Source organism: Antennarius striatus, chromosome 6 (assembly GCF_040054535.1).
Source record: "Antennarius striatus isolate MH-2024 chromosome 6, ASM4005453v1, whole genome shotgun sequence".
Taxonomy (NCBI): domain Eukaryota; kingdom Metazoa; phylum Chordata; class Actinopteri; order Lophiiformes; family Antennariidae; genus Antennarius; species Antennarius striatus.
The window spans coordinates 6784760-6798715 of record NC_090781.1 but is presented as its reverse complement, the minus strand read 5'-3'; the positions used below and the strand labels follow the sequence as shown (position 1 = coordinate 6798715).

Genomic DNA, 13956 nt, shown 5'->3' with positions numbered 1-13956 from the left:
AACTTTTACATCTACCGCTGAAATACTGACAAGAGACTTGCGGTGAGGCAGCAGCCAGTCGAGCTTCACCATGGAATGCACAATGCCTCAGCTAGCTTGTGCTGGTAGCTGAACAGTGAGACTGTAACGCTACCTCTCTGTATGTTGCCATTAAAATTTTCAAACACGTTTGCTATATGAACTAAATTTCCATATTTTACCCAATGTATATAATGTCCAGTGTTTTTGTCAACAACTGTATGTGTGTAATGTCTTTCTTGAGTTGAGCAGCAAGTCAAGTGCAGCCATTCATTTGTTTTTTCTGCTTGCCTTGCTTTATCATAAAAATGGAGGATTACATATTTTGACTAAAAATTGGATGGATTTCATTTATAAGTAAACATTACATATAAACAAACATGTAGGTACAACATAACCAGGTATTTTTAATAAAATGTGGTTATTTGTGTGTTACTGTTTGTATGTGTAAATAATTCTGTTGAGACTTTTAAAATAACCCACTCACTGTTGATAATTAAATTGTGAATAAGCTACACTGTAGGTTCATATGCTTGTAATCTGATTATGATGAAGTCAGTGCCTCACCAGCTATGAACCTCACCGCACGTCACTGATCCCAATATATACTGTATATATGTGATGTGTGTGTGTAAATATTATCATGATTTCTGGTTATGTTTGGCGAGCAGAGAAGGCCTTGCTGGCCCTAACTGTCCACCACTGGAATGCACAATGTATTTATGTGCATGAAGACGTTTGCGAACATCGAGACTGCTGTCACTTAGGGTCAGGTTGCAAGTTAGTGGCAGTAATGAAGACTATAGACTACCTGTAATTCAACTCTGTCACAACTCGCCTGTAATTTCTTTTTAAGTATGGACGGGGTTCTTCTTCTTCTGCTAAATGATGTAGGAACCAATGTTGACTGAGTTAGGTTTTTTCCTGGAAGCATTGACAGATGGTAACGCTGAACTCTGAATGTTTTGCTATTTGATGTTAACTGTTGGTCGAGTTAACTAAGAAACTTAATGGAAATAAAACAGAGTAATCAAGCTCAAAGTGGCATGTCAGACCTTTGACCTTAAAGCTTGGCTTGGCCTCTACACGCACCAAGATAAAATTCATTCAGCAGAGGTACATATACCAAAGTTTAATTACTGTACTACAAAAATTATTTTGTTTATGTATTGTTTTAATGTCCTGTTATTGTTTAGGATAGACCATTATGAGTCCCACAGTGGGGAAATTATTCTGATTGCGGCAGCAGAGGGGGGAGGGGGTCCATACACACGTACATACTGTACATACATATTAACATATATAACATGTGATATAGATGTTAACAATTTAAAATCACTAATTCACATTTCACTACTACAAAGTACAAGCTACACTGGTCAGCTGGATTGTGTGCGTGATTGTCTGTTTATGGTCGACTAGGAGGAGTGCTGATTGTACAGTCTGATGGCCATAGAAAGGAAAGACCTGCGATAGATTAAGATTTTGCCTACAGCATACTCTCTTCATGATGAAAAAATTCACTGTAATGTCTTAATTTCTTTACCTTATGTTTTTATCATCCAACGCCAAACCCAATAATATCATGCATCATCCCATTTCATCTTAACTCCTTTAGCAGTTTCAGTATTTCCAGTTTATTACACCTCTGGGCAACATCCAGAGGTGTGGATCCAGAAGAGTCCAGGAGAGTCTTATCGGCCCCATTAAGAACTAAAGCCTTCGCAATGGGCAAAACACCATGCTGGGCAGCCAGGTGTAAAGGTGTTGCCTTTCCGGCATTCAGTGCATTGACATTCGCGTGATGTGATACTAGGTGGCCAACACTAGAGACACTGACACTGGTACAGGCGATATGTAATGGTGTCCATCCATCACTGTCTTCATACACGTTTGGATCCGCATTGGCTTCCAGGAGCTTTTCTACCACATTTGGTTCATTCTGCTGGCATGCAAGGTGGAGTGGTGTCCATCCAATGCTACCCCTAGCATTCACACAACCACCCTGACTCTCTAACTGGACCACTGTTGCATCATGACCCTTCAGAGCAGCAAGGTGCATGGGAGTCCATTCTTGGAGGGTCCTGGTGTTTGGGCTGGCTCCATTTAACAATAGCTGCCGGCATATACCTGTATGACCATGTAAAGCAGCCAGGTGAAGTGGAGTGTATCCTCTGCTATCTGCACTGTCAACAGTCACCCCACTCTTCAGCAACTGTCTAACAGCTCTATTATGACCTTCCTCAGCGGAAATGTGAAGGGCAGTCGATAGAGAGCAGTCAGTAGCATTTGGATCTGCTCCCTGAGATAGAAGGAGTTTTGCAATATTTACATGGCCATAGGTGGAAGCTAGGTGAAGTGGCGTCCTTCCTTGAGCCTCTCGTTCTTCAACAGCTTCCTCTGACAACCGTGAAAGTAGCAGGCGCACCACTGTTTCATGGCCATTCTGGCAGGCCAGGTGAAGAGGGGTCCAACCAGCTTTTTCTTGAACGTCAGCCGCAGCACCTTTGTCCAGCAGGAGACGGACGGTCCTGTCATCACCATTCTGAGCGGCAAAATGGAGCGCTGTCCATAGTTCCTCTTCTCTTAATGTGGTACTTGCTCCATGTTCCAGCAACAGGGAGAGGATGTCATGATATCTGTGGAAAAATTGTTTTATTTTAGCGTTCAGGGTTCAAACGTCATACTAGGCTCATTTCTACTAAGATTGTCATTTATATTAAGATCATCTAACGCCTCAGAAAAATATTCACCTAATGGGAGCGTGGTCCACGGTAAATTTATTTAACACAGTGGAGCAAGTATTATAAGATCAGCAATATATTATTACTTTTTGAATGTTTTGATTCTTATTGTCATCATTGCTGTCATGATGATTGTGATTATTAATATTTTTATAACACTAGAAAAAAACTTGTGTAACACTGTCTCATTAGTTCCCAGCAGCTATGAAACATTGTATACAGCACAAACTCATGGACACCATTTTAAACAGTCAGTTTAAAAAACAGTTTCTTTTTGGGTGGGCAACACATTGGTACAGTGGGTTTAGTTCAAATCCACCTGAGGACATTTTCTGTGAGGAGTTTCAATGTACTTCATGTGTTTGAGTAGAAATTAGCCAGTACCATACAGTAGAATTATTTGGTATCCAGGAGGGGAATGCAGAAGGACAGATGGTGGTTGACTTTGAAAAATGACTATGGTGAATACTTTCTTCCAGAAGAGGCAGGAACATAGGATGACCTATAAGAGTGGAGGCAGGAGCACACAGGTAGACTACATCTTGTGTAGACGGTGTAATCTGAAGAAGATCAGCGACTGCAAAGTAGTGGTAAGCAAGAGTGTAGCCAAACAGCATAGGACGGTGGTGTGTAGGATGACTTTGGTGGTGAGGAAGATGTAGAGGGCAAAGGCAGAGTAGAGGACGAAATGGCAGAAGTTGAAAAAGGAAGAGTGTTGCATGACTTTAAGAAAGGAGATAAGACAGGCTCTGGGTGGTCAGGTGGTGCTTCCAGATGACTGCACAACTACAGCTAATGTGATCAGGGAGACAGGTAGATGTACTTCGTTATTCCACCACGCTAGTGTCATTGTATATACAGAGAAAGAGGTTAGCTAAGAACAAGTGGGACACTGAGAGGACCCTGGAGAGTAGACAGGAGTACAGGGAGATGCAGCGTAAGGTGAAAGTAGAGGTAGCAAAGGCCAAACAAGGGGCTCCACATGACTTGTATGCTAGGTTAGACAGTAAGGAGGGAGAGACTGATCTATACAGGTTGGCAAAACAGAGAGACAGAGATGGGAAGGATGTGCAGCAGGTTAGGGTGATTAAGAGTAGGGATGAAAGTGTGTTCACAGGTGCAAGTAGTGTGATAGGAAGATGGAAACACTACTTTGAAGAGTTGATGACTGAGGAAAATGAAAGAGAACAAAGACTAGAAGAGGTGGCTGTTGTGGACCAAGAAGTAGCAAAGATCAGTCAGGATGAAGTGAAGAGGGCATTGAAGAGGATGAAGAGTGGAAAGGCACTCGGTCTTTATGATTTACTTGTGGAGGTATGGAAGTGTCTAGTAGAGGTGGCAGTAGAGTTTCTGACTGGGTTGTTCAACAGGATCTTAGATAGTGAGAAGATGCCTGAGGAATGGAGGAGAAGTGTGCTGGTGCCCATTTTTAAGAACAAGGGAGATGTGCAGAATTGTGGACACTACAAAGGATTAAAGCTCATGAGCCATACAATGAAGTTATGGGAAAGAATAGTTGAAGCTAGGGCAGAAGTGAGCATTTGTGAGCAGCAGTATGGTTTCTTGCCAAAATAAGACTAACACACATGCAGTATTTGTTTTGAGGATGTTCACAGAGAAGTACAGAGAAGGCCAGAGGGAGCTGCATTGTGTTTTTGTAGATCTGGAGAAAGCTTATGATAGGGTGCCCAGAGAGGAACTGTGGTATTGTATGAGGAAGTCTGGAGTGGCAGAGAAGTATGTTAGAGCAGTGCAGGAAGTGTATGAGGACTGTAAGATAGTGGTTAGGTGTTCTGTAGGTGTGACAGAGGAGTTCAAGGTGGAGGGGGAACTGCATCAGGGATCAGTTCTGAGCCCCTTCTTCTTCGCTATGGTGATGGACAGGCTGATAGACGAGGTTAGACAGGAATCTTGATGGACTATGATGTTTGCAGATGAGATTGTAATCTGTAGTGAGAGTAGGGAAAAGGTGGAGGAGAAGCTAGAGAGGTGGAGGTTTGTCCAGAAATGGAGAAGAATGAAGATTAACCGCAGTAAGAAAGAGTACATGTGTGTGAATGAGAGGGACCCAAGTGGAGGAGTGAAGTTACAGGGAGAAGAGATCAAGAAGGTGGAGGATTTTAAGTACTTAGGGTCAACAGTCCAGAGCAATGGAGAGTGTGGAAAATAGGTGAAGAAGCGTGTACAGGCAGGATGGAACAGGTGGAGGAAAGTGTCAGGTGTGATGTGTGATAGAAGGGTTTCAGCTAAAATGAAAGGAAAGGTGTACAAAACTGTGGTGAGACCAGCGGTGTTGTTTGTTCTAGAGACAGTGTCACTGAGGAAAAGACAGGAGACAGAGCTGGAGGTAGCAGAGATGAAGATGCTGAGGTTCTCTTTGGGAGTGACCAGGAAGGATAGGATCAGGAATGAGTACTTCAGAGGTACAGTACATGTTAGAGGTTTTAGAGATAAAGTCAGAGAGGCCAGACTGAGATGGTTTGGAGTTGTCCAGAGGAGAGATAGTGAATATATTGGTAGAAGGAAGCTGAGTTTTAAACTGCCAGGCAGGACGTCTAGAGGAAGAACAAATACGAGGTTTATGGATGTAGTGAAAGAGGACATGAAGGTAGTTGGTGTGAGAGAAGAGGATGCAGAACACAGGGTTAGATAGGGACAACTGATTCGTGGTGGTGACCCCTGAAGGGAAAAGACGAAAGGAAAAAATAACAGTTGAGGTTGGAGTCCGCAGCCACTGGATCTTGAGTTCAAATCCTCAATGGGTGAACATAACCTAATGTTTCATTAATGTTTAGAGAGTGGGAGGAAACCACAACAGCCAAAAAGGAAACTTAAGCACGTGCAAAAAGAACATACAGACTCCATGGATTTGTACATTAGGCACAGGACAAATACTACATTAAATATAGCTAGCAACATTAATGTTACGTAGAACAATCCGTTGCAGATATATTTGTACAAACCTGTAAAGAGAAGCAATCATAAGGGCAGTGTAGCCTTTGGCAGTAACACAGTTGACTCCAGCACCAAGATTCAAGACATGCTCAACACTCTCCACATCGCCGCTGGCAACCGTGTAATGGAGGAGGTTCTTTTTATCTGGGAATTTTTTGTATACATGTTCTCTCCTTACAGATTGTCTGAAACTACTAAAGTCCTTTCTGTAAAGAAGAGACAGAATGCTGTCCTTTCCACATTGGTCATCTATGAAAAGAAAAAGCTTATTGTTAACATAAGAGAAAATGAGTTACAGAACATGTACTTCTAATGTTTTATGAAATTGTGATTTATGTATTAATTGCATTTTAATGTAAAGTGACATGGAAATGATGATTTGAAATTAACTAATAATTTAGATAATAAAGAAGGATTACACAATATACGAAGCTGCTTTTTAGTACAAAATGTAAAACCAAATGAGACAGGACTGTAAATAGCACTTTTAAATGTCAACGCTGCCGGCTTTGTACTGAACTGAAACTTATTTTGCATCATGTGCGACTCATGTGTTTACCTGAAGGAAGGTCAGGCATCTCAGGCAAAGTAATCTAAAATGGATAAGAAAGAAAAACTAAAAACCATCATATTAACCTCAATATTGAAGTATTGAACATTTATTTGATTGAGATAAAAGTGAGCAAAGACCTTCATCTGTATGAATAATTCAATGTTGTACTATTACCTGATACATTACATGCCCTGTCTGTACGGTATGTACTGTATATTTTAAAAATATTTTAAAAAATTTAATGATACACAAGCATCTAAAACTACCATGACTTTGATGATATATGTGATAACAAAACTGGATTTTAATCCTGTTTTAGCAAACAGTATTAGCAAACAAGAACTTCAGTTGTGCATTGTGTTTCATGCTCATTTCCAAAGGTGGACATTACATTATGCTATCCTGCACCACACACACACACACACACACACACACACACACACACACTCACACACACACACACACACACACACACACACACACACACACACACACACACACACACAAAACTCTTCCTCTCATTGACAAAGGTAAATATTCAATTTTCTATTGCCAGGGTGGCATTATTGTACAAAATGTCTATGTAAATGTTTTCACATTGTTTTCTATCAAGTTCTTGTTTCATGGAAACAACACTGCCACACTGCCATGGCAATATTTGACATGGGACTATTTGTGTTACAGCTTCTTTTAGGACCCAATTTCAAGAGAATTTTGTCACCCGACCCATCAGTGTACGTCAAACTAAGATATTTGATTTCCTGTTACCACTATGTGACACTATGACCATAGTTGGTAATCAGATTTATTTAGAATAAGACTCTCCTGCAATATGTGAATATTTGGGCATATTCAACTGTGGGTGGTTGATTTTAACATTGTGCTGTTTCAAGGCAAAACATCTCATTTTGTTTTGCTGTCCATTGGATAAGCCTCAACATCTAACTACTGTCTTCGCTCCCTACGCTTCATCTATTCACAAGAGTTAATGAAATGCTTTCCGAACATTCTGAGTTATCCTTTTAAACACAGTACCAATCACATAACCTTCTCCAAGTCTTGTTGGCAGAAGTCATGAATGCAAAAAGACTCATTCATAGATGAAAATGAAAAATTGTCTAAGACTGATGCATAAAACGTTTGCAGATTGCCATTTACAATGCAGTTAGCCTGAATGACTCTGCATTATGTCAAAGGTGAAGTGGATTCAGTGGATACTTCAGTACCACTGAGAGAGTGTGTTGAGCAGAACAACCTGGTGTGTAGGGAAAACCAGCCAAGGATGATGTGGTTTCTGCCCTCCTTCATCATTTTTCTGAAATTGCAGTGATCCACAGATCTTCAGGCTTTCACTCAATGTGTCCGTCTCCTTTACAATGTCTGAAAAAAAAAGTGCAGCCAAAAAAATGCAGAACAGAAAACTGAATGTCAAGCAAGGGACCACTCTGCATTTGGATAATGTGTCATTACTTAAACAAATGTAGGTTTTTGTTTGTATTACAGAGAAAAACTGGTTAAACATGACTTACTCCTATATTCTTTCCTGGATACTGTAACACAATTAGGTTCTTATGAACCAATTGGAATGTCTGACGCTTAAAAATAATAAGAATGGTATGAATTTTGTCTTCATAAACCTGTCTAGTTAAGTCCTTATCTAAGTATGACCCTCATCCTATTGTGTAAATGTTTCACTCAGACTTGCAGTACGTGTAGCAGAATGTTTTTCCCTGAGCACATTGCTGTTAATTTGATAATTATATACCAGACCAAAAGGACAATGTGGTTGTTTTGTTTGAGAGAAGGAAGATTAGTGCAAATTGATTTTCATGAGAGCAGATTAAAAACACTGACATTGAAGCACGATGTAAGGTATTATTTAATCATTTGATTCACATCTGTGCTTTAGTCTGAAAAAAAAGTATGTCGAAAAGTAATCTTTGATTGTATTGTAATACGTTTTTTTATTACACACAGAGTTCAGTTTAATGTTGACATGATCAAAGGAAAATGACCTCATAATGTTGTGGCATATTATAATTTTTATTTTGAGGTAATCCTTTTCGATGACGTGTTCAACTGCCTTTTAACTATTTCACCTGAGAACTGTGGCCTCTTCCTGCGATCTTGGTTCCAGCACTGTGTCATGATTGTAATCATCTGGTCGCATCCGTGGGGTTTCTGCTCAGGTATGATCTCCACACTAGGTCTCTTACCCTGGGACACTTGTAAGATCACCGTGGGTATGCTGCATCCTGGTTCCACAGGACAGATGTGAGAAACAAGATTCAGTTGTAGATAAACACTTGCAGATAATGACCACAGCAGTAAAGAAGCTACCACACCTAATTTATTTCTTAGTATATTATTCATTCATTCATTTTCATTCACTTATCCAAAGACTCGTGAGTGTTGCTGGATCTTATCACAGCTGACATTGGATGAGAAGCAGGGTACACCCTGGATGAGATGCCAGCACATCACAGGAGAGCCAGACATTCATACTCGCACTAACACCTACAGAAATCTTCAGTCAGTCAGTCATCTTCAGATTACCACTGCTATATCCGCCGCAGCGGGTCACGGGGAGCCGGAGCCCAGCATAGGGCGTGAGGCGGGGGACACTCCGGGCACAATGCCAGTGCACCGCGGCAGAAATCTTTAGTGAACAATTAACCCAAGTTACATGTTATTGGTGGTGGGAAAAAGCCAAAAAACCCACAGAGAAGCCAAATAGACATAGGGAGAACAGAAGACCTCTGCACAGAAAAGCCACAGGTTGAACCCAGAACCTTCTTGCTGTAAGGCAACAGCTCTATCCACTGTGCCACCATGCCATCTTTAGCATGTTAAATTTTATCAAAAGAATGGTTAAACAAGTTTGGTGGATGATTTCTGATTTTTTTTTTCTTTGTTAGTTTATTTTGAAGGGTCAAAAACATGCTATCATATATCCACATTCTCTCAGACTAAGCAATCACATTGTCCTCTTTGGTCTGGTATAAAATTGATAAGAAAAGCAACATGATTCAAAACAAATTTCCTGCTTTTCATCCTCACCAGACCATAAAAACTAATTCAAGAGACACTCTCACCAGTTTATATTGAGGATGTCTGTAGAGTTGGGATGGAAAAATGTCAGAACTTAATTGAAACTAGAACCACAAGAAAAGTAAAATTAAGCTTGTAGTTGTTGTCAGGAATAAAATAAATATTTTCATCAAACACTGTATACTGTGCTGCAAATAGAATAGACCACAACATATCATCGTATGACTCAGTCATTTAAACCTATATCAACTGCAAAAGCAGTACCTAAGTGCAATTCTAACATCTGCAAAACCTATTACCTAATTGCAATTCTATCTGATTGTTTCACACAAAGATTTGTTTTCTGAAACATGTTTCTGTAATTCTTCCACAATAAAAGACTTTTAAAGAAATGAGCAGTTTCTGACACTCATTAACAGGACTTTGAACCAGAATTTTTTGCCAATCGGTTCGTTCCGAACAGAAACGGAACGCTTCCGGTTTTGCGTTCCACCCATAAACTGATGTTCCTGAACTGGTTAGAACAAAAAAAAAAAGTTCCTGAACCGGTTAATAATGTTCCTTGTAAATATAAATATATAGGTGCCGTATTTTGTGCACCATAAGACGCGCTTAAAAGCCTTAAAATTTCTCAAACATCAATGCTGCGCCTTTTTTACATTAAGCGTCTTATGTGTACACTGAGTTCCAAAATCTGTAAAAAAAAATTTGTGTGACTTTAGTCAGCGCTCCGCCAGCTCGGCCATTGTCCACTACATTGGACGTAATACATCACTACGTACGCCGGCAGCGATGGACCAATTAGAGAACATGACGCGAGGCTACGTCCGGCACACCTCCGGTAGGTACCGGTATAGGGTATATGCCGGTACCGTACCGCAGGTATGCTGCATAACCACATGTGTTTGGCTAAAGACCTCCGACAATGGCGTCAGCGAAGACACACACTTACGACGTAACATGTAAACTCCAGGCTATCAGTTCTGGTTGTTCCGGTTCACTTAAAGAGACCTGGGGGCATTTTTCACGCTTCGCCATCTCTCTAGATCTGTGACTCCATGCACGCCCAGACCACCGCTTCTGTAAAAAACCATGTCAAGCGGCTGAATTCGGAGCTTGCCATCATCCTGGGAGGATTAACGAAAGAACTCCAACCGCTGGACATCGGTGTAAACAGAGCCTTAAAAGTTAAGCTGCGTGCGTCGTGGAGTGATGGATGAGAGACGTGAACACACGTTTACCAGGACTGGATGCAGTGCCGAGCGAGTTACACCGCGAGTTACACCCCTACAATATATGCGTGGATTATGGATGCCGTGACTAAAGTATCTGCTTATTTCAAGAACGAAAAAAAACCCAGGTATTAACCGGTTTACAATTATTTTCTGTTCCGATGATCCGAAGTTTTCGGTTTCGTTTTTGTTCCTGCAAAAATATCAAAAGTTTCCGGTTTTCGTTTTCGTTCCATGAACCGGTTCAAAGCCCTGCTCATTAATTTGAAAACAGATGAAGGTTTGTGTTGGCAGCATAAAGGTCTAATATTTTATATTACACTATTAAAAGTTGACTGTTTGATTCCTTCACAAATTATGTCCCATCAGAAACAGGATTCAGAAGTGATTCTGAATCCTGTGGATTTTTCGTTATCAATTTACAGTCCATGATTACAAATTATACAATTGTGGGAGTATGTTTATCTTTAACTGTTGTAACTATAGCTGATCGTAAACTGACGTGTATCACATCAGACCCTCAGCCATCTCCAACCTCATCACCAACCTCAAGTACAACAATACTCCTCACAATTACCTTTTCTGTGGAGGAGATAAAGGTATGGATGGTCCTCCAGCAGTTCAAAAAAAGAGGTTTTGCTTGTCACTCCAAACCAGTCATCTCCAATTATATCCAGGGCCTTCTCAGTGGCTAACCAGAATGCTTTATTTGACCCCTTACCTCATGTTTGACCATCGCATTAAATGCATCTGGAAGCCTAAGTCCATCAGTCACCCTGTCTGATACAGGGAAACATGTCTCCATCTCCACCTAACTATATTGCTGTAGTGAATTTCTATTATTTCTTTCCTAGCAAACCCTGCACTACAACCCCCCAACACACACACACACACACACACACACACACACACACACACACACACACACACACACACACACACACACACACACACACACACACACACACACACACACACACATTCCTATAAGATGGCCTTCCACTGCCTCCTCACCAGTGCATCAGCGACCTTGCCCTGGCTACCTAAAGGACATGGTCAACCTGCACATCCCAGTAAGTGCCCTAAATTCCACAGAAAAATAACAATTGTACACATCCAGGCCTGGTGTCCAAATTGTGGGAGACAGAGCATTCTACACACTTTCCACATCTGTAGAATGCCACCCCACTCCTGGATATGCCACAGACTCTAGAATATTCTAAAAAATGAACTTAAAACATACCTTTTTACCTAATTCTATAGTTTTATTGGGTTATTTTAGACTTCAATCACTTCTTTCCATTGTTGCGATTGCAACTTTGAGATCTTGTTCTGTATGTGAAGTGCATAAAATAACAATACTACTATTGTCACTTATTCAAACTGGATTTAGATTTATTAACTGGATAGAGCCTGGGTAGCATTGCCTGTAAACTAATCCAGCTAGCCATCTCTTGCTAGAAATATGAATAATATGAGTATGAATAATATTATATACAATTATGATATTTGCAGAAGCCCACAGTAATAATATCTACAATATTTGGGAACACCCAAAAAGTCTTCAAAAGAGACAGTAGTTTTGGTTGAGTGAACTGGACATAATGGTATGAAAAAGTTGTTTGACTGGCTTGTTGAGTGTTGTATGCAGAAGAAACATGTATTGTATTTCATGCAAAGATTGAATGCATTAAAAGATTTTTACCTGCATATGGTTTTTGTTGAGTCAGAATCTCCCAAATCACAATTCCAAAACTGTGAATGAATGAAGCAAACTTAATTTTCATTCAACGCACAAACTTCTCTTATTTAAAAGCACAAAAATATGAAGTTGAATTTTATGTGATATTAAAAGCACACAAGTTTTTTGGGTAAACTCAAACCAGTGATGTAATAGTGTCAAAAAGTAAATGAGTATTTGGAAAATGTCCCAATGACCTGTGACATAATAAAAATACAGAATAAAGAGTGTAGTGACATTGAGTACAGTATTGTACACTAAGTAAGCAAAAACGCAGTGTCTATGCCTGTTAAATTTAGAAATTGCCCTTGCCAAATCACCTGTAGACATCAAATGTAGTTTGTGGAGGATCAGAGCATTCGCTGAAGGTCTCTGGAGGAATGTAACTTGTGTTCCCTCTCACAGTCAGATTCTCCATGAACCATTTTGTGCTCATTCCTTCTTCCCAGTGGATTAAATCAAAATCTGAAATCTTCATTAATAATATTTTTTAAGAAACAATTCTAACAATAGTAAACCTTTTTAAACAACCATAGTCCCATTGTGATGCTTTCATTGTTTTGCACTGACCTTGACATGGAGGTGGTCATCCAGCAGAATGTTGGATGTCTTCAGGTTAAGGTGGAGTAGTGGAGGTGTCAAGCTGTGGAGGAAATTTATACCCATGGAGACCTCATGAATCATTTGGAACTTCTTTGGCCACATCAGGATATGACTGGCCAGGAGATTGTTCAGCGATCCATTACTCATGTACTCCATCACCACAGCATTTGCTTCACTGCACAGTCCATAGATGGACACAATGTACTTGCAATTCATTTTGATTATTTCTGACTTCTCGCAGATGAGTCTCCTGGGAAAAAAATATCAGAAAAGGTTTTGTATAATGATTTCTTTTTAACTGTGAATAATGAAAAACACAAGATCCTTGTAGATATTGGTGTGCCAAAATGCCTAGAAACTGTAGCAGCAGAGAATCTACTAGTTTTCATTATTTAATTCCTACCTGTAAAAGTTGTCAGCACCCAGGTTTGTGTCAAAGCTTTTTAAGGCATATGTTAATCTCCCAAGCTTGAGCTTGACTTTGTACACCTGAGCAAATCGACCTTCTGCCAGCTTAATCCAGTCAGCCTCAAAGCTGTCCTTGTTGAAGTTGCTGAAACTCCAAGGGGTTCTCTCACAGTTATCCATGAGTACAAGCATCCACAGAGAGTCCGATGACACACTGTCTAACATGAACGCAGGGGTCTATTATCCACATCAACATCTACACCATGGGAACCGTGTTTCAATACAGGGATACAGAAAAAGCCTGCAAGATAGTTAAATAAGTGGCAGCAGGCAGTTTAAAAGGAATGTGGATTTACAAAGAGAACTCTGTCGAGCTGTGGGAGGAGCTTGCATATAGTTGTTATTTGCACTGCAATGTTGCAAAGCCGGTTTTTAGCAGCCAAGACAGTCGAGTTGGTTTTAATGTGTTGGAAATGTTTGATGTCCTAAGTTTCATCAAAAATGTCAAGTTGCACACAACAGTTAATACAGGTAGTTATAAATATTAGTTGTGATATTCTATATATGTATGACCACTGTAATTTTTATGTCATGATAGTCTACAGTGTACACGTGTCTTCATAATAGCACACAAAGATGTACAAAATGGTA

General features: G+C 40.1%; 1 protein-coding gene across 1 annotated transcript; it reads right to left on the bottom strand.

Moving 5' to 3' along the window:
- Positions 1 to 1262: 1262 nt before the first annotated feature.
- On the bottom strand, positions 1263 to 13576 carry ankk1 (ankyrin repeat and kinase domain containing 1). The gene is made up of 9 exons (XM_068318024.1): positions 13301 to 13576; positions 12865 to 13147; positions 12615 to 12766; positions 12259 to 12308; positions 8370 to 8525; positions 7526 to 7650; positions 6277 to 6310; positions 5726 to 5966; positions 1263 to 2657 (listed from the first exon to the last, which is right to left on the bottom strand). The coding sequence occupies exons 1-9, from the start codon at positions 13528 to 13530 to the stop codon at positions 1619 to 1621; spliced, it is 2310 nt and encodes a 769-aa protein (XP_068174125.1). The 5' UTR covers positions 13531 to 13576; the 3' UTR covers positions 1263 to 1618.
- Positions 13577 to 13956: the final 380 nt, after the last annotated feature.

Coding starts and splice junctions, on each gene's coding strand:
- ankk1 (XM_068318024.1), bottom strand. CDS start 13,530: ATGTTAGACAGTGTGTCATCGGACTCTCTGTGGATGCTTGTACTCATG. Junction 12,309..12,614: donor ACTACATTTGATGTCTACAG/GTGATTTGGCAA, acceptor ATTCATTCACAG/TTTTGGAATTGTGATTTGGG. Junction 5,967..6,276: donor GATGCCTGACCTTCCTTCAG/GTAAACACATGA, acceptor TTCTTTTCATAG/ATGACCAATGTGGAAAGGAC.